Source organism: Macaca nemestrina, chromosome 1 (genome assembly GCF_043159975.1).
Source record: "Macaca nemestrina isolate mMacNem1 chromosome 1, mMacNem.hap1, whole genome shotgun sequence".
In the NCBI taxonomy this organism is placed as follows: domain Eukaryota; kingdom Metazoa; phylum Chordata; class Mammalia; order Primates; family Cercopithecidae; genus Macaca; species Macaca nemestrina.
In genome coordinates, this window is record NC_092125.1 from 5,704,429 (window position 1) to 5,728,950 (window position 24,522).

At 40.8% G+C, this 24,522-nt stretch overlaps 1 protein-coding gene across 6 annotated transcripts in view; it reads left to right on the forward strand.

Annotated features, from left to right (window-relative positions):
• The window catches only part of LOC105474669 (AKT serine/threonine kinase 3), a 356,860-nt gene extending 332,479 nt beyond the window's left edge, over window positions 1-24,381 (forward strand). For all 6 annotated transcript variants that reach the window (XM_011729486.2, XM_071069549.1, XM_071069543.1 and 3 more), the window contains 2 exons: window positions 15,440-15,542; window positions 22,921-24,381. In XM_011729486.2, the coding sequence (XP_011727788.1) occupies window positions 15,440-15,542; window positions 22,921-23,006 (189 nt within the window). In that variant the 3' untranslated portion in view covers window positions 23,007-24,381. The remainder of the gene's footprint in view (window positions 1-15,439; window positions 15,543-22,920) is intronic.
• Window positions 24,382-24,522: the final 141 nt, after the last annotated feature.

Consider the following 24,522-nt stretch of genomic DNA (forward strand, 5'->3'; position numbering starts at 1 on the left):
ACTGTCACATGTAGGGAGAGGCTCAGAGAGAGCTAGAGAGAAACCCAAGTAGGGACCAATGAAGAGGTATAGATTGCTGGAGGCCCAGCTGAGGTTGAAAATCCCAAAGCTCAATTTTATGCTGACTGCTAAAGCTTTGTTCCTTGAAAGAAAAAATTATAATTATTATAAAACATAATTATATAAGTATTATATAAAGCACAACTTAGAAAAGATTTAAGAGGTATTCCAGGAAGATTGATTTAGAATGTTTGGCTTATGGTGAAATGGATCTTAATACTTACTGCATTCCTACTTATCCTTCAGAGATTTCCTTCAGAAAAGAAGAAAAATCTTGCCTCTAGAGAGTAATTTAGGTACTTTATAGTTTATTTTGGTCACTTGGTTGATACTCATTTCAATGGGATGGCAACTGATTAAGTAATATTTTTATCTGTCATGTGCAAGGCACAGAGAGCCCTCAATGAAATAATGTCTCCTTTGAAAGGGCCTAAGTGAATCTTCCAGACCTTACTATATTAATTTTAAGTGTTTTGGTTTATTCATTAAACATCTGTGTTTCTATTTGAAGATTAATCTTCATATCTGTCCCAGATTCTAAGTTAGGACTCTTAGTATTTATTATTTTCTTAGATATTTGCTATTTCCAATGTTGTTGTTTTGTTGATTTTTTATTGAGATAATTCACCCTTTAAAGTATACACTTCCATGGTTTTTAGGGTCTTGACAGAATTGCGCAACCATCACCACTGTCTAATTTCAGAACACTTTCATTTCTTCATTTTTTTCTTGAAGATACATGTTTTCTTCTGGAATAATTCCCGTTCAGTCTTTTTTTTTTTTTTTAACCATTTTTTGTAGTGCAGCTGGCAAAAAAATTTGTTTTCTTTTATGGGATGATGTCTTTATTTTGCCTTCATTCTTAAAGGATATTTTTACTGAATATAAAATTGTGAGTTGATAGTTTAGTGAGTACATATTTAAGTATTTCTTCCTTGCAAGTTACGTGGTATATTTCACTGACTGTTTTCAAGATATTTTTGTTTGTGTGATGGCTTTGTAATATGTCAGTTGACTAGACTGAGCCACATTTCCCAGGATTCCCTTTGCTATTTAAGATTCTCACAGGAGATCTGGAGGATAGACGTGAAGGAACAGCCATTTTGTAGCTCATTCATGTTGTCTCCTAGACCATCTTATTGTCACGTGACAGTGGTCTGCATCAGCTCCACCTCCTCCTGCATCCTGTTAGCCGTGGAGCCTCCTTCTGGGCTGGGGTGTGTGTTTAGTTCCATGATGAGGGTCCCAGCTTTTGCAGGATATCCACACCAGCAAGGTCAGGCAGTACGAATTAACACGGGTTTCAGTGTATCCTCCTGGGCTCCAGCTTGTGCTTCTAGATTTCATTTCATCTTTCCTGGCTTTGCTTGTATCTTCCCTTCTCGACTTACTGTCCTGTGGACATCAAACCCCAGCAGTGAACTTGGAGACAACAGCCTTACAGAGACAACACAACTAGCTCCCACAATCAGGTAAATTCAATTCCCTGTAATGTCTTTACACACACACAGAGTAGTTCTGCTTCTCTCACGGAACCGTGACAGACTCTGGTTCTAAGCCTTCTGACTATAATGTGTTTAGGTGAGGTTTTCTATTTATTCTGCTTGGAGTTGCCTGAGCTTTTTAAATTTCTTGCATATCCTTCTTTAACTTTGGAAAACTTTTAGCTATTATTTCTTGAAATATATTTTCTGTCTTATTATCTATCTCTCCTCCTCCTCCTCCCTCCTCCCCTCTCCTCCTCCCCTCTCCTCCTCCCTCCTCCTCCTCCCCCCTCCTCCTCCCCTCCTCTCCATCCTCTCCCCCTCCTCTCCATACTTCTCCTCTTCTCCTTCCCCCCTCCCCTCCCCCCTCCCCTCCCCCCTCCCCTCTCCCCTTAATTCTCTCTCTCTCTTTCTTTCTTCTCACTTTTGGAAGTTGTCCAAAATGTATAAAGTTCTGTTTGTTTTTTCATATTATTTTCCTGTGCTATTCAAATTGGATAATAATCTCTGCTGGTATATCAAGTGTACTGACTCTTACATAATCTCCAGTGTGCTCTAAGCCCATAGGGAGAATTTCTTATTTCAGATATTTTATTTATTTTTTTTATTTTAGGTTTTTCCATTTGGTCCTTTTCCTAATAGTTTCTGTGTCTCTGCTGAGATTTTCAACCTTTTTACTCATGAACATATTTTACTTTACGTCACTGAAGGTAATTATAAAGTCGCTTTAAAATCTTTGTCTACTAATTTCAATATGAGATCATCAGAGCATCAGTTTCCTTTGATATCTTTTTCTAGTGTATGGGTTCTGTTTCTTTTTTTTTTTTGTTAATGCTGAGTCATTTTGGAATGGATCCTGGGCATTGTGACTGGTATGTTGTGCCTCTGAATTCGGTTAGGTTGCAGCAAAGATACTGAATTTTGTATTTTCCTAGGCCAGTCATCATGGATGAACTCAAACTGCAAATGCTTTCTTTTTTCCAGTGGGTTAAGATTTCAGGTTTGTTTATTTAGACTTCACGAGGGAGCTTGGAGCCTGCCCTGTGCATGTGTAGTTTAGGAGTCAGCAGAGATTTGGGCAGACTTTATACTGAGGGTTTAGGGCTTTTTCTCTTTGGCTGCCTCTTTTCTGGAATTTCACCCCCCTCACTTTAAAGCTGCTGTACTTGTTCAAGCTCTGTCCTCTGATCGTTCATGGCAGTAGAACTATGGGTGTCTGATTTAAGATTTTTACCCTAAATGGCATAAGCTGGGGCCCACCTTCAGGCCAAAAGCCATAAAAATGAGAAATTCATTTGGTACCGTTCCTTATTCCTAATGCCCACCTCCCCTTTAATACCTACCTGTTTTCAGTTGCTTCCCAGAACCCTTAGATTGTTTTCATGTTTTTTTCCTGAGGTTACAGTTACATGCAGGAGGGTTAATCCAGTCGGAGCTGCTTCACCATGATTGGAAGTGAAACTGAGTATTTGTTCTTAATTATGCATTATTGCATGCCAGATGTACACCTTTTCTTCATGTGACACAGCAATGTTTTGTATTCATGCAAGGAAATATCTCACAGATTCACATTTGTACAACATTCTAAAGAGCTTGTGTGAGAGAGCTTATTTAAACAGTGCGAATTACCAGTGAATGTTATGGTTAGTTCAGTGCAGCCAAAACATAATTCGTGGCTGTTCCCCTTCTCTTTTGTCCCAATTCTCAGTCACAAATTCAGACCTCTTTTTAGAGAACGTGTAATTTCATTACCTTTTGACAATGCCTTTTGGACTTCACTAGGGAGCTTGGAGGCTGCCCTGTGCATGCATGGTTCAGGAGTCAGCAGAGGCTGATGCCTGGTGAGTAGGCATCAATGGCCGAAACACCAAAGAACCTCCTGTGAAGATTTTACTGTGTTTACTCACTAAATATTTAGTGCTTATCTGTTAAGTCATGCACAACATGACGATGCTTCAGTCAACACACCGCATATACCACAGTGGTTCCATAAGATTATAATAGCATATTTTTACCGTACTTTTTCTACATTTAGATACACAAATGCTTACCATTGTGTTACAGTTGCCTACCGTATTCAGCACTGTAGCATGTACAGGGCTGTAGCCTAGGGGCAGAAGGCCATCCCATATGGCCTAGGTGTATTGTAGGTTACACCATCAAGGCTTGTATATAAGTACACTCCATGATGTTTGACAATGACACAATCACCTAACATGCATTTCTCAGAAGAGATCCCTGTCATTAAGCGACCACAAACTGTAGTTTGTGGTAAGTATTATGCCAACAGCTAGCGTTGCAAAGATAGCTAAGATAAAGTCCCTGCCTTCAAGTTGCTTACAGTTTAGTAGAAGAGACATAAATAAGCAGGTGATTTACATTTTCATGTGATGTGGGTTGTGTTTCAGAGGTGATAGAAGTATTTCAGAGGTTGCCTGACCCAGATTTTAAGAGTAAAGGACCTGTTACCGAGGCTGCAGTTAGGATTGGGTTAAAATTAATTGGGCGGTAGTTAATACCGTGATGCTTTAGGATGACTTTAGTGTGAATATTTAGGGCCTCAGTGTTTTCATCTTAAAATGAGGGGATTGGACTAGATCTGTAAGATTATTTTCAATGTGACTATTTTGTCATTTGTTTAAAGACACATTGAAGAGATGCTCAAAAAACATACTTATTTTTTCTTTTTAGGGAATAGAGTATTTCAGATCATTTAAAGTCCTGTTTGAGAGTTTACCAGGCTAACAGGAAGTACTCCTTGTGATTTCTTTGCCTGTTCCTGTTCTGATGTTTAACTGCCCAGTACACACCTGCAAGGGAAGCCTTGGATATCCAATTGGGGTTCTGAAAGGGGTGTGTGTGTGTGTGTGTGTGTGTGTGTGTGTGTGTGTGTGTGTGTTTAGAACTTCATCTGCCCCCCTTGCTATTCTTTTACCCCTGTTTGGAGCCAGAGCTTCTGGGCATAGTAGCGTCTGGGCATAGTAGCTCCGGATAAATACGGGTTCTTTTCCCCAGTAGCTTCCTTGCCGAACATAGAAATTGCTGCCTGCCCCGTGCCTGAAATTGAACTTCTACCTCTTCCTCCTCAGCTTTTAAAGCCCCTGTCTTTCCTTCTCACCACAAATTCATCCCCCAACCCAAACGCTCCCTGCCACTGGGTCTCTCCAGCATTCATCTGATGTGGTGTTAAGAGAGTGGCTGGGGCTGTCAGTGCTAGAACCTGGACAGAGAGAGAGGGGGGGTCTTGGTTACATCATCTTTACAGAAATATAATATGAATTTCTCTCTAAAAATAATAGATACTTGTTAGAAGCTTTAGTATTATATTTTTATATATTTCTGGTTTAATAGACCTTAATGTTACTGCGTAGTTACCTACCTACATTATATAGCGTTTGTGTGTATGTGTGTGTATCTATTGAAACAGGTCCCAAGTTTTTTCCAGTTTATATGTAGGCTGCATTTTTCTTTTTTTCTTTTCTTTTTTTAATTTTTGAGCCAGGGTCTCTCTCTGTCACCCAGGGGAGTGCAGTGGTGCAATCACAGCTCACTTCACCCTCAGCCTTCCACCTCAGCCTCCCAAGTAGCTGGGATCACAGGCATGTGCTACCATACCTGGGTAATTAAAAAATTTTTTTTTGTAGAGATGGAGTCTCTCTGTGTTACTCAGGCTAGTCTTGAACTCCTGGCCTCAAGTGATCTGCCCATCTTGGCCTCCCAAATTGTTGGAATTATAGATGTGAGCCACTGTGCCCAGCCTTCCCTATATAGGCTTTTATAACAAAATTAGCTTGTAAGTTGGAAATTGCCTTTATGTCATTTCTCCCCAGTTTACATACTTATTCAACTTTTGCTCATGTTCTTGAATATTTCTCATGAGAAATAGTGATTAATGGCTGCCACACTGCTGATGTTGGACAGTGCCTATAAAATCAGCTGAAGAAGGGAGAAAGTAGATTGTTTCACTAGGCTCTTAGTGAAGTTCCGATAGTTAGAATAGATGCAACTTGTCCAGAAACACTACTAATGCAAAGTATTTTTGTTCCCCTCTCATGCCTTTTAAAAAGGCTCCCAGTGTTTCACTAATGAGAGCTCTTTTATTGTAATTTATAGGTGAATCCTCTCCAGGTATAACAGATCTTCAAATAATGTATCATAGCTATAGATATTTGTGAATAACATCACCTGTGCATAGACCTACAATCAGTAGGATGAGTGCTTATGAAGTTATTTTTGAATGAGAAAAATGTATCACCGAAAAGAAAATACAAGTTCCAATTTCTGGGGATTACTTTTTAAAGTAATGCAAATCATCCATATCATGTGTTAACAAACGCTTCAGAATTCCAGCAAGGAAAGCAGGTGTATTAATTAAACATTTAATGTCTTTTATAGCTAAAGTACTCATTTTGGCAGGTCTATGATGATACAATAGTGGTATATTAATTTGTTATATACCTTGGGCCCCTTGGTACGTTTTATATAGGCACAAGATTAACAGCTTGAGCTTCAATTATTACTGTGTAGTTTTGTAAAAATGAAATATAATTATCGTGTCTAGTTTTATGTCAAGAAGAATTCACTGGTATGGCACAGCTTAGCATACAATGTAACTAAATAATGTATGCCATATATCCATTAGTTTTGTTAGAAATAAATCCTCTTTTATACTCCTGCTTTTCCACTACGTGCACACCTACATATACACAAAGTGTGAAGCCAGTATTTAATAGAAATTAAATAAGCCAGAATCTCCACCTGTGATTGACTACTTTCTCATGTTGTTTCAGAGAAGTGCAAATTACAGCACCAGATTACTATCTCTGGGAGATCTAAACATGCAATAGTGTTGGCAATTCTTTACAGCAAACATCTATTTTCGCTGATTTTGAACCCTATAAGCCAACACAAAGTGGTGGAAATAACCACAGTTGTTAAGGCAGTTAAGATACCATAATCACTGTCTACATCAGCTGCCCCAGAAAGTTTCAAGTTCTCCACTCTATTTCTTAAGCACCTGGAAGGAACAATAGAAGAAAGAATATAGATATCTGATAGTAGCACGCGACCTGTTGCTAAGAAAGGTCTGTGGAGTCCCTTACCTTCAGAGACCTTGGTGTTCCTATATACCCTCGTGTGGTCATTCCAGCCATACCAGGAATACCAAATGTGACTTACTCTAACAACCTTCAGAAAATTCTCTCTGTTCTTTCATGGACACTTTTAGGAAGATAGTAAATGGTAGAGTGATTTCATAACATTTAAAGTTTGATAAAAGATCAGTGTGGAAAGGATCTAGGGTGCTTCAACTTTGCTGTCACCATATGGACTTCAAGTTGCATATTTCCAGTGAAATGAAATTGATGTCTTGAACCCAGAAACTTTATTGTCTTGTTTAAGATCACTGGATAGCACATTTTCTGAAAGCGAATTGTTTTTCAAATAAAGATTTGTTTCAAGTTTAGTGCATTTGTCAGAAAAATACGTTGTTTGCAGTTAATGACACTATAGCTATTCATTGAGTTGATCCATAAAAGTAGCTGAGATTTACAGAAATATTTATGACTATCCTTTCTAAATGGGAATTTACATTCTGTTGATACAGAAATGTTTTGAGAGATGTGGTTAGAGAAAAAGAAGAGATGAAGATTCTGGTTTAAAGCTGAAATAGGAAATTAATGTATTAATGTGCTAGGGCTGCTATAACAAAATACCACAGACTGGGTGGTTTAAACAACAGAAATTCGTTTTCTCACATTTCTGGCTAAAGTCCAAGATCAAGGTACAGGCAGGGTTAGTTTCTTCTGACGTGTCTTTCCTCGGCTTGCAGAAGGCCGTCTTCTCCCTGTGTCTTCATGTGGTTTTTCCTTAGTGTGTCTACTTGTGTGTCCAAATTTCCTCTTCTTGTAAAGATACCAGATTGAGTTAAGACACACCCTTATATCTCATTTTAATGCAGTTACTTTTTTAAAGGCCTTATCTCCAGATAGAGTCACATTTTGAGGTACTTGGGGTTAGGGCTTAAACATACTAATTTTGGAGGGACACATTTCAACCTATAATAATATAATATTTGAAATTCGTTCAGCTATTATTTAAAGTAAATATGAGGGGACTTCAAAAAGTTCATGGAAAATGGTATTAAAAGATAAAAACAGAAAATATAAACTTTATTTCTCAACATAAGCTCCATCAAGTTCAAGATACTTTTGTAAGCCATGATACCAGCTAGTTAGTTCATCCCTAAAGAGCTGAACGTCCTGGTAATTTACCTATATGTCAGTGCAGTCTTTAAGTGAAGAAAAACTAGTTCTCTTTAAAAGCTTTTTTAAGTTTAGGGGAAAAATAAGTCAGAAGGAGCCAAATCAGGACTGTAAGGTGGATGCCTAATGGTTTCCCATGAAAGCTCATGAAAGTACCCCTGTTTAATGAGAGGAATTAAGCAGGAGCATTATGCGGGTGGAGGAGGACTCTCTGGTGAAGCTTTCCTGGAAGTTTTTCTGCTAAAGCTTTGGCTAACTTTCTCCAGGTGTTATCATTCTCTGGCCCTCCAGAAAGTCAATAAGCAAAATGCCTTGAGCACCCAAAAGACTATTGCCATGACCTTTGCCCTTGACCTGTCCAATATTGCTTTGACTGGACCATTGCCACTTCTTCATACCCATTTCTTTATCTTGAGGATTATACTGATAGAACCATGTTTCAACTCCCGTTACAATTCTTCAAAGACATGCTTCAGGATCTTTATTTCACTTGTTTAAAATTTCCATTGAAAGTTCTGCTCTTGTCTACGGCCGATCTGGATGCAACGGTTTTGGCCCCCATCGAGTGGAAAGTTTGCTCAACTTAAATTTTTCAGTCAGAATTCTGTAAGCGGAACCAGATGAGATGTCTATGGTATTGGCTATTGTTTCTGCTGTTAATCACTGGTCGTCTTGAATTAGGGCACAAACGAGATTAATTTTTCCCTTGCAAATTGATGTGGATGGTCTGTCACTGCGGGCTTCATCTTCCACATTGTCTTGTCCCTTTTTAAAATAAGTTACCCATTTTTAGACTGCTGATTTATTTGGGGCATACTTCCCATAACTTTTCATAAAGCATCAGTGATTTAATCATTCTTCCACCCAAGCTTCACCACGAATTTAATGTTTGTTCTTGCTTTGATTTTAGAATTCATGTTGCTCTTACAGGGGCTCTTTCCAAACTGACGTCTTATCCTTCTTAGTGCCTCAAACTTGATCCTGTACAGACATGTTACAACAAGTTAGTGTGAGTTAATTTTGGTGCAGAAATTTTTTGAAATCTGTGCATGGTTTTTTCATAATACACATTTTCCATAAACTTTATGAAGACTACTCCGGAATATTATATATTCTAGAAATTTGTAATGAAATCTAAAGTTGGGGCATCCTGATGATTTTTACGGGACTGCTTCTGTTCAAGTACTGTGGCAATTTTTTTTTTCTTTTTTTTTGTTGGAGTCTTGCTCTGTCACCCAGGCTGGGGTGCAATGGCACAATCTCAGCTCACTGCAACCTCTGCCTCCCAGGTTCCAGCGATTCTCCTGCCTCAGCCTCCCAAGTAGCTGGGACTACAGGCATGTGCCACTACACCCAACTAATCTTTATATTTTTAATAGAGATGGGGTTTCACTATGTTGGCCAGTCTGGTCTGAAACTCCTGATCTGCCTGCCTCAGACTCCCAAAGTGCTGGGATTACAGGCGTGAGCCACCATGCCCAACTGTACTGAGGCAGTCTTTTACAAGCCCTACCCCACAATGTTCCCCATATACATAATGTAGGGTCTTTGCTTCCTCTACAAATGTTTATATTACACTGAGTTGTCTTCACCTTCAGGGACAGGGGGAGTGGAAGGGGGAATAATGCTTCCCAGAATGAATTTCTTGACTGACTAATTTGTAGAGAAACAATCAAAAGTGAAAGTAGTTTTCATTCAAAGCCTTCACATTGTAAATGCTACAGTAGAAAGACCTTGAGATCAAGAGACCTAGGTTTTTGCCACTCCAGTTCTTATTTGTATAATTTTTGGCAAGCCATTTAACCAGTGTCAGCTTTAATTTCCTAATCTCTAAAAAGATATGCTACGTGCTCACTGACATCTTACTCCACTCCAAGATTTAATGATTGATTCATTTATTCTGCAAATATTGTTGAATGCTACTATGTGGCAAAGACTGTTTTAGGGGTTGGGAATACCACATTAGTGCAACACAAAGTTCCAGATGAGACAAGTGGGAAACAAATAGCAAGATGGTAAATTTAATCTTAATTATATCAATAATCACATTAAATGTAAATGTTCTAAACACCACAATTGAAAGACAGAGATTAGACTTGGTAAAAAGCAAGACCTACCTATATGCTGCTTATAAGAAATCAATTTTAAATGTGAGATATAAGTAGATTAGAAGTAATAGAACAGAAAATTATATACTATGCTCACCCTAATCAAAAGAAAACTAGAGTGCTATATTAAATCATACGAAGTAGATTTCAAAGCAAGTAATATTGCTGGAGAAAAGGAGGATTATTTCATAATAATTAAGGGAGTCATTTCATCAAGAAGTATTAACCATCTTAGTTATGCATCTAATAACAAAACTTCAAAATATATGAAGCAAAAACTAATATAACTATAAGGAAAAATAGACAAATTTACAATTACTATTAGACGTTTCAATACCCATCTTCAAATAATTGATACAGCAATTGGAGAGAAATTGGTAAGATTATAGACAGCTTGGGCAATACTATCAATCAGCTTGATCTAATTGACATTTATGAAACACGCTACCCAACAACATAAGAACACTTATTTTTCTCAAGGTCACAGATCATTTACCACAGTCTACCCTATGTTGAGCAAAACAACTCCATGAATTTTAAAGGATTTAGCTACTGTAAAACATATTCTCTTTGAAGGAAATGAAATTAAAAAGACACAGAAAGATATATGGAAAATCCCCAAGTTCTTGGAAACTAAATACTAAATAATCCATGGATCAAAGAAGAAGTCAAAGGGAAATTAGAAAGTATTTTGAATGGACTGAAAATGAAAACACAACATGTTTAGCTGTGATATACAGCTAAAGCAATACTTTATAGTACTAAATAAAATTTATAGTACTAAAAGATATTTTTAAATATTAGAAAAGAAGAAAAGTGTAAGATTAATGACCTTAGCTTCTATGTTAAGAAACTAGGACTGGGCACAGTAGCTCACAACTATACTCAGTACTTTTGAAGGCCAAGGTAGAGGAGTTCTAGACTAGTCTGGACAACATAGTGAGATCCCATCTCTGAATAATAAAATATTAGCTGGGCATACTGGTGCGCACCTGTGGTTATAGCTACTCAGGAGGCTGAGGCAGGAGGATTGCTTGAGGCCAGGAGTTTGAAGCTTCAGTGAACTATGATCACACCACTATACTCCAGCCTGGGTGACAGAGTCAGATTTTGTCTCTAAGAAAGACAAAAAAGGAATTATAAAAACAAGAACAAATTAAATGCAGTTTAAACAGAACAAAGGAAATAAAGATTGGGATAGCAATCGATGAAACAGAAACAAAAAATCATAGAGAAAATTGATGAAAGAAAAACTGGGCTTTTGAGAAGATCATTAAAATGGATGTATTTCTCACCTGACTGAATAGAAAAGTGAGAAGACAAATAATAAACGTTGACACTGCTACAGATTATATTGGTATTAAGTGGATAATATAGAAACATTATGTATAACTTTATGCCAATAAATTCAACTCTTTGGCTAAAATGGACACATATCTTGAAAGATACAAATTACCAAGAAGAAATAGATATCATGGATAGCCTTGTACCTACTAAAGAAATTATAATTGTGGTTAAGATCCTTCTGACAAAGACACCAGACCCACATATTTTCACCAATGAAGTCTACCAAACATTTAAGGAATATTATCAATTCTATACAAATTATTCCAGAAAATTGAAGATGAAAGAATATTTCTCAGTTCATTCTGTGAGGCAGGTACTAACTTGACATCAGTATGCAAAGAGATTTTTTTTTTTTTTTTTTTTGAGACAGAGTCTGTCTCAGACAGTCTCAGACTCTGTTGCCCAGACTGGTGTGCAGTGGCACCACCCATCTCAGCTCATGGCAAGCTCTGCCTCCCGGGTTCACGCCATTTTCCTGAGTAGCTGGGACTACAGGCGCTCGCCACCATACCCGTCCGGCTAATTTTTTGTATTTTTAGTAGAGACGGAGATTTCACCGTGTTAGCCAGGATGGTCTCGATCTCCTGACCTCGTGATCTGCCTGCCTCGGCCTAAGTGCTGGGATTACAGGCCTGAGCCACCACGCCTGGCCTGCAAAAAGATTTTTAAAAGAATGCTATAGACCAATATTCTTAATGAACATATATGCTGAAATGTTTAATTTAATTTTAGCAAATTAAATCTAACAATAGATACAAAGAACCACTACCAGTGTGGTCTATTCTAGGAATATAAGGTTGAATATAAGAATAGAATATAAGGAATATCTAGGAATATATTCTAGGAATATAACATTCAAAACCAATCACTATAGTTCACCTATTAACAGAGTAAGAAGGAAATGATTATATCAAATGATGCAAAAAAAAAATCAAGAAAAATTCATCCTTTTAAAAATTTATTTAAACAAAAAATGAAATGCTCTGAGTGAATTAGGAATTAGAATTGTTTTTTAACATAAAGGAAAACAATTTGACAGTTTCTGGAAAAGTCAAATGTATACCTACCATATGGCCCAGCCATTCCACTCCTTAGTATTTGTCCTAAATTAAATCATATGTCTACACAAAGACTTGGACGTAAAAGTTAATAACAATTTTGTTTGTAAGTGCCCCAAACTGGAAACAGCCCCGATGTTCATTGACAGATGAGTGGGTCAATCGTGATACATCTGTGTACTGAAATATGACCCAGCAAAGTGGGCAAACTATTGATACCTGCGGTGACATGCATGAATATCAAAGTAATCATGCTAAATGAACGAGACAGACAAAGGGTACATACTATATGATTCATCTGCATAAAATTCTGAAACATACAAGCAAGTCAGTTACGGCAGAAAGTATGCCAGTCACGGCCTGCAGGGGGTGGGAGGATGGAGGCACACATGGGCACGAGACGACGTTTAAAGTGGTAGATGTTGGCCTGCAGGGGTGGGAGGATGGAGGCACACATGGGCACGAGACGACGTTTAAAGTGGTAGATGTTGGCCTGCAGGGGTGGGAGGATGGAGGCACACATGGGCACGAGACGACGTTTAAAGTGGTAGATGTTGGCCTGCAGGGGTGGGAGGATGGAGGCACACGCGGGCACGAGACGACGTTTAAAGTGGTAGAGATGTTTTCACCATGTCGATTTTGGTGACAGTTTCATGGGTATATACATATGTCAAAACATATCAGCTGCCTGTTTTTCTTTTTTCTTTTTCTTTTTTTTTTTTTTTTGAGAGGGTTTTACTCTTTTGCCCAGGCGAGGTTGAAGTGCAATGGCATAATCTTGGCTCACTGCAACCTCTGCCTCCTGGGCTGAAGTGATCCTTCCACCTCAGCCTCCCAAGTAGCTGGGACTACAGGCACACACTGCCACACCCAGCCCAAGTTGTATATTCTTAACGTGGGCCGTTTAGTGTATGTTAATTACTCATCAATAAACTTTTTTTAAAGTCCTTGCCCTCGTGGAACTTACATTTTATTGATGATGACATTGACAGTAACAAACAAATCTACGTATATCATATGTGGTATACGTGCCTGTGTATCAGATGTTGCAAAGTCTCGAAGAAAAAGCAATGTGAAGATAGAAAGTGAGGGGGAGGATAGCTGTTTAATATAAGAAGGTGGTCAGGAAAGTCCTCAGTACATGTGGCATTTGAAACAGAGACTATTTTAAGCTCTCCTGTAATCTTTTGAAAAGTGTTAAGATAGGTTTCAGTTTGTTCAAGTTACAGATGATCATTCTCCCATCTAAAAGGACAAGTTTCCCCTAACTTGAAGGCAAATTTAAATTTCTGACATCACAAAGAACCAGATGAAAAGGGGGGAGCAGAGGTAAGCAAAACCTACTCCTAGTGCCCAAGAGAAGCCGATTCCAGCCACAGGAATTTCTTGTGGTTAACTTTTGATTGGATGGATAAAGACCTATTTTGTGAACGTCTGTAGAATAGTAAATCAGAAAAACCCAACCAGAATTCCAGTCTTCCAGTTTCCTGTCAGATAGGGGCAATTACCCCTGGGTTTTCTTAAAAAACAAACAAACAAAAAGCGTTCCAGCCTCTGTCGCCTCTGGTGTTCCCCGCGCATGTGCATGTGATATGTGATGCCGGTGAAGACAGTGCACTTAGCCCGAGAGTCAGAGGGAGGGTTTCTAGCAGTGGAGTGACCTGCTTGCTCATGTCCAGGGAGCCAGCAGAGCAGCTAGAAAGAAACTTGGTCTGGCACCATGGCAGGCTCTGCTTACCACTAGCAGAGGAGTTTGTTTCAGGTCAGGGATTAGTAGCCATTACCAGCTGATCCGTGGAATGTAGAGTTGGTTCATCCTCAAAGCTTGACAGTCATGAAGACCTTAGAATAGCTGTGTGCTGGGGGCAAACAAAGAATTTTAAAAAGAAGAGATTAAGAATGCTTTGTAGCATGCACCATAAACTGAAATGTGGTCCTTTATTTTGAAAACCTGCTTTTAATTCTGCTCATCCCACGATTCTTAAAAATATAGTTCTGTCTAGAGAATAGTTTAAAGATTTTGCCTTATTATTTAACATAAATTTGGTGACAGAAAGAGTGGGAAAATGCACTGATCTCAAGCCAATTGTGTATTTGTTTCTGTAAAATTTGTATAAAACATGCTGATTTCTGTCATTCTGTTTGCCATGTTCCTATCCCCATGAGAACCATATTCTAAAGCAGCATCCCCTGTTCTGAATGATGCTCTGCAGAGCACATACTCTGACCCTAATGCTCTGGCTCTGGGCATCCTGTGCTAGAAGGAACCTGTGGGTTCCACCTATCCCTGAAGGCTAGAGCCCCGAGACGCAGAAGCCTCATGTTAGTTTCTTCTCCCTCCCAACCAGCAGAGGTTCACAGGGCTCCGGCTCCTGAGACCTCCGGTTCCCCAAGACTTTCTTCCACCCCCGCCTCCCCCACCCCCATGCCTGCCACAGGTGCAACTTGAATGAGATGATTCCTGCCCTGTCAATCCCAGAGGAGCTACTCTTAATCTCTTCTGGGGTGTGGTCCCCTTTGAGGATCTGATGAAAGCTGTGGGCAAAAATTTGCGTGTAACTGCAGGGGCTGCCAAGAAACCCTTTTCCAGAGCGGGGCGGGCATCGATGCCCACTTCCTATCAGCAAATTCTTGGCAAAGTCCAAAGTTGTAGTTCTTTACGAAGGGAAAGGCAGCACTCTCGTCCGTACCCTGGTGGTAGCTGTATTATTAAGTTGTATCTTTGTTAATACTTTCTTCAGCTAGTACTAGAAAGAGGCTGCCCGGAGAGGAGCCCACGTCCTGGCACACTGCTCCCTGTCAATATGGTTTTGCATGTATGTTTGTTATTGGGGGAAAAAACCAGGACAGATTTTTCAATATCCCTCTCCCGTCCTATTCTGTGGTTTTCCTTTGTTGTTTTTCGTGATCCATTACATTTTATACAGAACCACCAATTACCCACCGGTTTGTTTAAACTATTGACTGGGAAGCCAAATACCATGTCCCCCTTACACAGCGACTCAGCATTGTAGACTTTTGTTCTGTTCATTTAACTACATGCTCTCTGCATTTTTCCCAGAAAGGAATTTTCCTGAATTGAAATCAGTTAATAAAACTCTTTTTCTTTCTTTTTACAGCTTGTACCTCCTTTTAAACCTCAAGTAACATCTGAGACAGATACTAGATATTTTGATGAAGAATTTACAGCTCAGACTATTACAATAACACCACCTGAAAAATGTAAGTAAATTTAGAAGGCAATTGATAAATTTCTAATATAATTTCTTCTAATGTAATTGAAGAAAACAGTCTTCTAAAAACTCATCTGATATTTTCAAGATCAAATTCCACAGTGACTTACTCCATTCTATTTAAGAATATTGAATATTGAATTGAATTTAAGAACATTGAGTTCCCAGTGGAAATATCAAAAGACAGGTAATATCAAAGGACTGCAAGAAATGCTTTTCTGGGTAGGATAAATTATATAGAGAGAAATTGTAGATGAAATTACAGACTAGCCCTTCCTTACTGTTCTCCAATAGATTCTTTTGACACCAACTGAAAGGACTGTGAAATAGAGACTCCCCTCTTTCCTAGACTTCGTTCATTCCCACATCACCTTCAGAATTTTGCCAATTCTGGCCTCCTACTTACTTCATAGTTTTAAAATTCACTTAGAGTCACTCCTTTTTACTTAGCTCTCTCTTAAATAGCATTATCTGTGAGGACATAATTTAGTTTGCTGGTTCTTTTGAATACATATAAATTACATATTTATGAAAACTATGTGTTCATGTACCACTTCAAGTCAATTCATATACATTAGTATGTCTCACACTTAGAGAAATTCCATAAATCAGTGGAGCTGTAATGAGGGAAAAGGTGATCAGACATAATTGATAAACATTTTCATGCTGACAGAGGTCTGTGTGTATCATCACTAACTTAGGAATACGAATACGATTGCGTTTCGGGGCAATATTTGGAGGGCTGCAAGGATGCTTCAAGTCACACATTTTTTGGTTCACATCATAGTTTTTCTCTCCTTTTCTTTTCGATTCCTTTCCTATATGTCTTCTCTTCTCATTCCTTTTTCGGAGGCAGATTCATCAATAGTGCTGATGTGGACTCAGTGTCCGGGAGAGGGGAGGTTGGAGGCTAATGCTGTGCCCAACATGGTCACAGGTGACAGATTCTCCTGTCAAGAGGCAAACAAGGGGTCATATGGGCCAAGAGGTCTTAATATGGGGACCATGGTCTGGCGACAAGGGGACTGTGAACACCCTGAAAGTGAAGATATAATTTGTGTGTGTGTGCTTTTCTTTCTTTAGATTCACATAAAGTTAAGGTGCTCCAGGTCCTGAAGTTGGATCAGCCATAGTCAGGGAGCAGGGCTTACCAACTTGACCGATGTCTAGTCTAAGTTGTGAAATACCAATACATTGAAGTGAGCTACTGATGGTCTATCCTGTGGTGAGGCAGAGTTTCCACTCAGTCTTGTGCCATTGCTAGAATTTTAGAATCACTAAGAGTCACTGACAGACAGTGTTGGAAAGCCTGTGGAGTCATGGGCAAGTCGCTCAGGGCTGAGTAGAAATAATGGGCATAGGCCTTGGCCTCTGTCCCCAGCACTGTGGCATTAGAATTGTCCAAAATGCTGGGTAACACCAGTGAGTTTTTGGATCCGCCCATGGGCAGTTCCTGCCATAGAGCCTTTGCTAGGCCCTTTCATTTGGATATAATCCTAACTGTAATCAGACCACACCATTCCTCTGCTTAAAACCTTCCAGTGCCATTCCATTGCACTCTAAATCCAATTTGCTCACACTGGTTTGCACAGCACTGACTGATCTGGGCTCTGTCCACCTCTCTGACCTCTTCCTGCTCCATCTTCCCCCACTGTCCCTGGGTTCCAGCCACACCTTGAACATGCCACAGGTCACCATGCCTCAGGCTCTGGGTACGGTATTTATGGTGTCCATGCCTGGAATGCTCTTCTTCCCTGATCTTACATGGACGGCTCCTTCTTGTCCTTCAGCTCTAAGCTTGCATGTCATTCCATCAGAGAACCTTCTTTGACCTCCTAGTCTGAAGAACATCAGTCTGACAACACTCCCTCCCACCCTTCATTCTCTACACTGGCACCTTTACTTGCTGGTATTTTTCTGTTTGTTTGCTTAGTGTCTCTTTCTACCACTAATGTGCAGTGGGTTGGAGAGGAAGGATCTAGTTTGTCTCATTCGTTGTTAGCCCAAGCTCCTGGTTAGATGCCTGGCACAGTGTGCATATTCAATAATACTTGTTAGGTGCATAAATAAACAGAATATGGTGAGGGCCTAGGAACTTCAGAGCTGGGAGGACACCCAGGTTTGCCTCCCCTCTGAATATCCAAAGCAGACATTGGGAAGGTCCTGACAGGTCTCTGTCCTCAGTCTCAGCCTCTTTGAGAAAGTTTCTATTCTTAAATAGAGCATTTGGCATTTGCATACTCTTTAGAGCAAGTAAATACGTTATTTTGGAAGTCGTAGAAATAGGAAGGCTCTAACATATCAGGAGTAGATATTTTACTTCAGAAAGCTAAAAGTGAAATCCCAATTTGGGACCCAGAGTGAGGCTGAAAAAGCCCAGGACTCAGACCTGGGGAACCCGTCTTATGTCCTGCCTCTGCCCCTTACAGCTCTGGGCGATGGCCGGTCACTTTGTCCTCTGCAAAAGCGGGGAGCAGGGCTGACACTCTCTCGGTGGCCTGTTTTTGTCCTCCTGTGTGCCTGAGAAATTTAGGAGAGGCACTGAGAGTTCTGCAAATTTGAATCACCCTATTTTCAATTCTGCTCAAGCACCAGATTGGTTAGTCCATAGTATTACTGTGTGCTGTGGTCCAGTCCATTTCGGGGGACGATAGGCCCGACCCAGCGAGCACCTGGCTGCAGGAGCGGCGTAGTGGAGGGCTGGCATAGTGGAGGGCCGGCGGGCAGGGCCAACTAATGCTGTGCTCGGAAATGTGGGACTGGAAAGACCAGAGCAAATCAAAATGGATTTGGTTACAAATAAGGTCAATTAGAAACTGTTGTATATGCCTCTTAGTTATTTTTTCATGATTGACTTGAATTTCAAAGCCCTAGCTTTCAAGGACCAGAATCTCTGCGAAATTCATCTTACCTGCCTTATTCCTTACACCACACCCACGGGGCACTTGTCCTGATGAGAATTTGTCGTTAGTTTGCATTTTATTGCTCAATTTCTAGGACTTCTAAAATGAGACTGAAATGTTAGAAAGTGTTAGAAGTCCCCCAGCACAGTTTCTAGAACATAATTTGAACCTAGTTCCTTGACTTCATTAATCAGCAATATAAAAGCCATCAAGAATGTTTTTCCTGGCATGTCATATTTTACCACTAACAGCAACTCCATTATTAAATAACATATGTCCTTTCAGACATGGGTCATGCTGTAAAAGCCCTACAACCTTGGTGTCTTTAAATGATCATAGGTTCACTTCTAGATTGAGACAGAGATACCTACGAAGCCTGTACATTGTAGTAACTTCCAAGATGGTTATCAAAATCCGCCTGCAATTGTCCGCCCACGGAAGTCTGGCTTTTTGTCTAGGCACAGTGGTGCACGCCTCACCTGAGGTCAGGAGGAGCCTGAGACGACGAGCCTGGCCAACATGGTGAAACCCCCTCTCTACAAAAAAATACAAAAATTAGCCAGGCGTGGGGCCGCATGCATGTGATTCCAGCTACTTGGGAGGCTGAGGCAGGAGAATCGCTTGAACCCAGGAGGCAGAAGCTGCAGTGAGCTGAGATCACAACCCTGCCCTCCAGTCTGGGCAACAGTGCAAGACTCTGTCTTTAAAGAAAAGTCTGGCTTTTGTGGGTGTCAGAAATGGGATGTGGTCCTGCCCTGCCCCTGGGCCCCGGACAGTATGGCAACGAGAGCCCAGCAGTGTCATCTGTGTCTGACAGGGCACCCCACAATTGAGGGGTGGGGAGGGCGCTGTGGACTTCCTGTGTTTTTCCCGATTCAGGACCACTGTAGAAAGGAAAGTCAGATGACAGAGCTCAGCAGAGTGTGCCCAGGCAAAGACCAGCATCGACGCATCTGTAGGCACCTCTGTTCAGCAGCCGCTCCTGGTGTGTGTGTGTGTGTGTGTGTGTGTGTGTGTGGCTGTGTGTGTGTGTGTGGCTCGTGTGCGTGTGTGTGGTGTGTGTGTGTGTGTTGTGTGTTGTGTGTGTGTGTTGTGTGTGTGTTGTGTGTGTGTTGTGTGGTGTGTGTGTGTGTGTGTGTGGCTCGTGTGTGTGTGTGTGTGGCTCGTGTGTGTGTGTGTGTGTGTGTGTGTGTGTGTGTGGCTCGTGTGTGTGGTGTGTGTGTGTGTGTGTGTGTGTGGTGTGTGTGTGTGTGTGTGTGTGTGTGTTGTGTGTGGCTCGTGTGTGTGTGTGTGTGTGTGTGTTGTGTGTGTGTGTGGCTCGTGTGTGTGTGTGTGTGTGTGTGTGTGTGGTGTGTGTGTGTGTGTGGCTCGTGTGTGTGTGTGTGTGTGTGTGTGTGGCTCGTGTGTGTGTGTTGTGTGTGTGTGTGGGGGGGGCTCGTGTGTGTGTGTGTGTGTGTGTGTGTGTGTGTGTGTGTGGCTCGGCACCGCGCAGCGCTCCGCACTGGGGGCCACGGGGCCCTGGGCTTCCTGTCTTAGGGGAGCAGCCTCGATGGTGGTGAACTGCAGGTTCTTCTAGGGCAAAGGGGCGGTGTTTTTAGTTTGACAGTTCCTGGATCCATCCTAGATTCCCTTAAGGGGCAGATAAAAATGAGAATGAGTGAAACCTTAAAACGGTGATTACATTGAACATAACCTTTTTCTTGCTGCTTTGAATAGTTTAATTGGTAAGAAACCATTGCAGCTCCCTAACTGCTAACACACAGAGGTTTCATTGGTCCAAGTCCAGGGTAGCACCGTCGTTAGCAGTTGTCTTCCCACTTGCCACCTTGCTTGTATAAAACAGAGTACAGTTACTGTTCAGAACACATCAGCAGTTAGAAAGGCAAAATGTCCCATTTTCTACAAACAGCTGCAGTGACATGCCAGATTGTCCTCACTGGCATTAATAATGGAACAGATTTGGGAATGTGTCATCTTTCGTTATTGCCATTGATGGTCCTCTGCCTTCCCCTTACAGAAAAAGAGGGTTTCTTTGAGATCTGGTCACTTTTACTGCCATATAATGACGTTTGTTAAATGTTCTAAGAAAATCAGGCAACTGATGTTCCTCATGTAGAGTTGATCATGGTCTTCTTTTTCCAGATAAGTGTTTTTGAGAAACATAGTTCATGCTCATCATCATCACTGTTCCCTATGCACTGCCTCTCACAGCAGAAACTAACTTGTGTACATTGACAGGCTCCGACTCAGAGTCAGCTGCCACTTCCTCCAGCTCCCCTCCCACCATCCTGCCCAGGCTCTCAACTCTTTTAGGGCCATGATCAGATGTTCACACCTCATTGTTACCAAGCCTGCCAACAGAAAAGGGCTGGAATGATGGAGGGGGATCATTGGCTTTAAAGAATATCAAGGATTGGAGCCCTCAGGGATATCTGTGAAATTTCCTAGATTCAGAATTGCGAGGAATGTGTTACTGAAGTGAGAGTGAAGGCTGTCTCTCAATTCTTAGCTGACACCCAGCAAGAGTCCCTCCTCTTCCAAAAGAGTGTCCAGCACCTGCCCCTGTGGAGCGTCTGGCTAACCTGGATGCTGAACCTCGCCGGGCTAGAGTGAGTCCTGGTCATGGCCCCAGGAGCCCAGGCAGCTCTCCTGCCCTTCCTGGCTGAGCAGGACAAGCACCAGGCTCCCCACTGCTGTCCAGAGCCAGCTGCATGTTTGCCGTGCAGAAACACTGAGCAAAATAAAGCTGTTGGTGAGGAAAATTGTTTATTTGAAATGTGATTGGCACATGTCAGAATCTGAACATGAAGGTTTTAGCTGCCTGTATTCTCTAGAGAGTGTTTATACTCTGTGGCTCAACCATGGATACACCATCATTCCCAGCTCCTTCCGTTTCTACTGTAGCTAAAAAAACTGCTGAAGGTATTTGATCTAAAAGATGCATGTGACTTGCTTGGTACAAATATTGGAACCAATAACTTTATAAGGAGGTGGAGATTTCCCCAAACCTCAATACCTTCTAGCAATGCCGACTGCAGTTCCAGTGGTCTATTTGCTGAAGGAGAGAGGGCCTCCGAGTTCAGTGTCTTCCACAGAGCAGGGAGCCCCAAATCTTACCTAATGCAAGGATATCTTCTGATACATTAGAGGTCAAACATTTGGGCTAATGCCAGCTTGAATCCCATTTCTTAGAATCTTCTGCATTAAGAATGGGATACAGAAAAGAAAAACAGTGAGACAAGAATGGAAGTGTTTATTCTTCAGACAAAGGCCGAGCATCCTCCTCTTCAGGGTGACAGAGTCAGAGCCTCAGTGCAGTGGGATCTGGCCTATATGCTTTATTTGTTTACACCCACGTCCAGCTGATGCTCCCTGGAGAGGTTAGAATATTTAAAAAAAAAATTGGTAATGTACTTCCTATATGGGTTTGAGGAAACTGAATTATTTTGCTTGAAGAGAAAAGGGTTGAGTTTTGGAAAGATTCACTGATTTCCATTGCAGGACAGCATATAATTAAGCTTAGAGGAGAGCACGGGGGATTTAAAGTGGAGCACCTCCCCCAGGAGACTGTGAGTCCAGGGGGTCCTTGGGAACTTTGTTCAGAGTTCTGCGGTCCATGGGCCTGATGGGTGCTCAGCCCAGAGCAGATGTGTGGGAGTGCATGTTGACTGAGTGGCTGACCGTGTGGCCACATATCAGGAAGAGCTTCCGACAGCACAGGACTGTCATCACAGGACACTTATGAGAAGAGGGTGCTGATCATCTGTGATCTTTGAAATAGAGAAAACCAGGAAAGCTGAGAGGAGGAACACTGTGATTGTAAGCGGCCTGTTTTGATGCCTTTCAAGTCTCTTCGGTTGTTTCCTGATGAGCCAGGCCTCAGACGTTGACATCTTTCCCTCTTTTTCTTTCACTTAGCCCCTTCATGCTAAAGTTTTCACATAGGGCAATTGGGAAAGGTGAGTTAAGCCAGATGTTAGATGTTGAATAACATTTCATAGGAAGCTTTATTTTACAATTGCACTTAAAGCCTCACAAAGAAAAAATACAAGCACTTGAAGACATTTGATGATGGATTCTGTACAGACTTTGGATGCTGTGGATTTCACTGACTTGCAATTTTGATATATGTGGTTACATGAAATGAAAGGTTACTGAAGACTGCTCCTTCTTAAACACTCTGTTTTCTTCAATACCATTGTTTTCACTGTTTCATTGAGTTGAGTCTTGAAATTTTGATGTCTTAGAGATGATTCTACAGTATTATTTCTTCATAGACTATGTATTTATGAAAATCAGATGATTTTGGAAGTGTAATCACTGTATAGCTTATCGATAAACACAAGTTTATAGGAGCTATTGCCTCTGTTCATCTTTCCTATGTTCAGAGTTTACAAAACATAGACCAGAGATAATGTTGCAAAAAATAAATGTAAAATTAAAATAGCTGTTTCCTGCCCACAGATGATGAGGATGGTATGGACTGCATGGACAATGAGAGGCGGCCGCATTTCCCTCAGTTTTCCTACTCTGCAAGTGGACGAGAATAAGTCTCTTTCATTCTGCTACTTCACTGTCATCTTCAATTTATTACTGAAAACGGTTCCTGGACATCACCAGTCCTAGCTCTTACACATAGCAGGGGCACCTTCCGACATCCCAGACCAGCCAAGGGTCTTCACCCCTCGCCACCTTTCACCCTCCTGAAAACACACATACACGCAAATACACTCCAGTTTTTGTTTTTGCATGAAATTGTATCTCAGTCTAAGGTCTCATGCTGTTGCTGCTACTGTCTTACTATTATAGCAACTTTCAGAAGTAATTTTCCAGCCTTTGGAAGTCATGAGCCCACCATTGTTCATTTGTGCACCAATTGTCATCTTTTGATCTTTGAGTTTTTCCCTCAGTGAAGGCTAAATGAGATACACTGATTCTAGGTACATTTTTTAACTTTCTAGAAGAGAAAATCTAACTAGACTAAGAAGATATAGTTTATCAATTCAGAACAAGCAATTGTGGAAGGGTGGTGGCGTGCATATGTAAAGCACATCAGATCCATGCGTGAAGTAGGTATATATCACTAAGCTGTGGCTGGAATTGATTAGGAAGCATTTGGTAGAAGGACTGAACAACTGTTGGGATATATAGAGATATATATATATATTTTTAAATTCCTGGTGGATACTGTAGAAGAAGCCCGTATCACATGTGGATGTCGAGACTCCCGGGCAATCATGAGCCAGTGAACACTGTTCTACCAAGAAACGAAGGCACATGCACAGCCAAGGTCACTTACAGGGTCTTATGAAACAGTTTGCGCCAGAGAGCATCTTTCCCCCGTGCTTGGAAACCTTTTTTCCTTCTTGACATTTATCACCTCTGATGGCTGAAGAATGTAGACAGGTATAATGATACTGCTTTTCACCAAAATTTGTACACCAAGGTAAACAGGTGTTTGCCTTATTTAATTTTTTACTTTCAGTTCTACGTGAATTAGCTTTTTCTCAGATGTTAAAACTTTGAATGTCCTTTTATGATTTTGTTTATATTGCAGTAGTATTTATTTTTTAGTGATGAGAATTGTATGTCATGTCAGCAAACGCAGCTCCAACCTATATAAAATAGACTTACTGCAGTTTCTTTTGACCCATGTGCAAGGATTGTACACGCTGATGAGAATCATGCACTTTTTCTCCTCTGTTAAAAAACGATAAGGCTCTGAAATGGAATATATTGGTTAGAATTTGGCTTTGGGAGAAGAGATGCTGTCATTTAACCCCTTGGTACTGAAAATGAGAAAATCCCCAACTATCCATGCCAAGGGGTTAATGAAACAAATAGCTGTTGACGTTTGCTCATTGAAGAATTGAAACATTATGATGACCTGGCAACAAAAAGTAATGAAGAAAATTGAGACCTGAGTGATGATAAGAAATGATCTTTACATGGCAAAATGAACACATCTTGAGGATTTAGGAAGTGGGCAGTGAAGGCTAAGAACCTGGTGTGTTTCTTGGGATCATGGTACATTTATCACTGAATTAAGCCATCAGGGAAAAAACA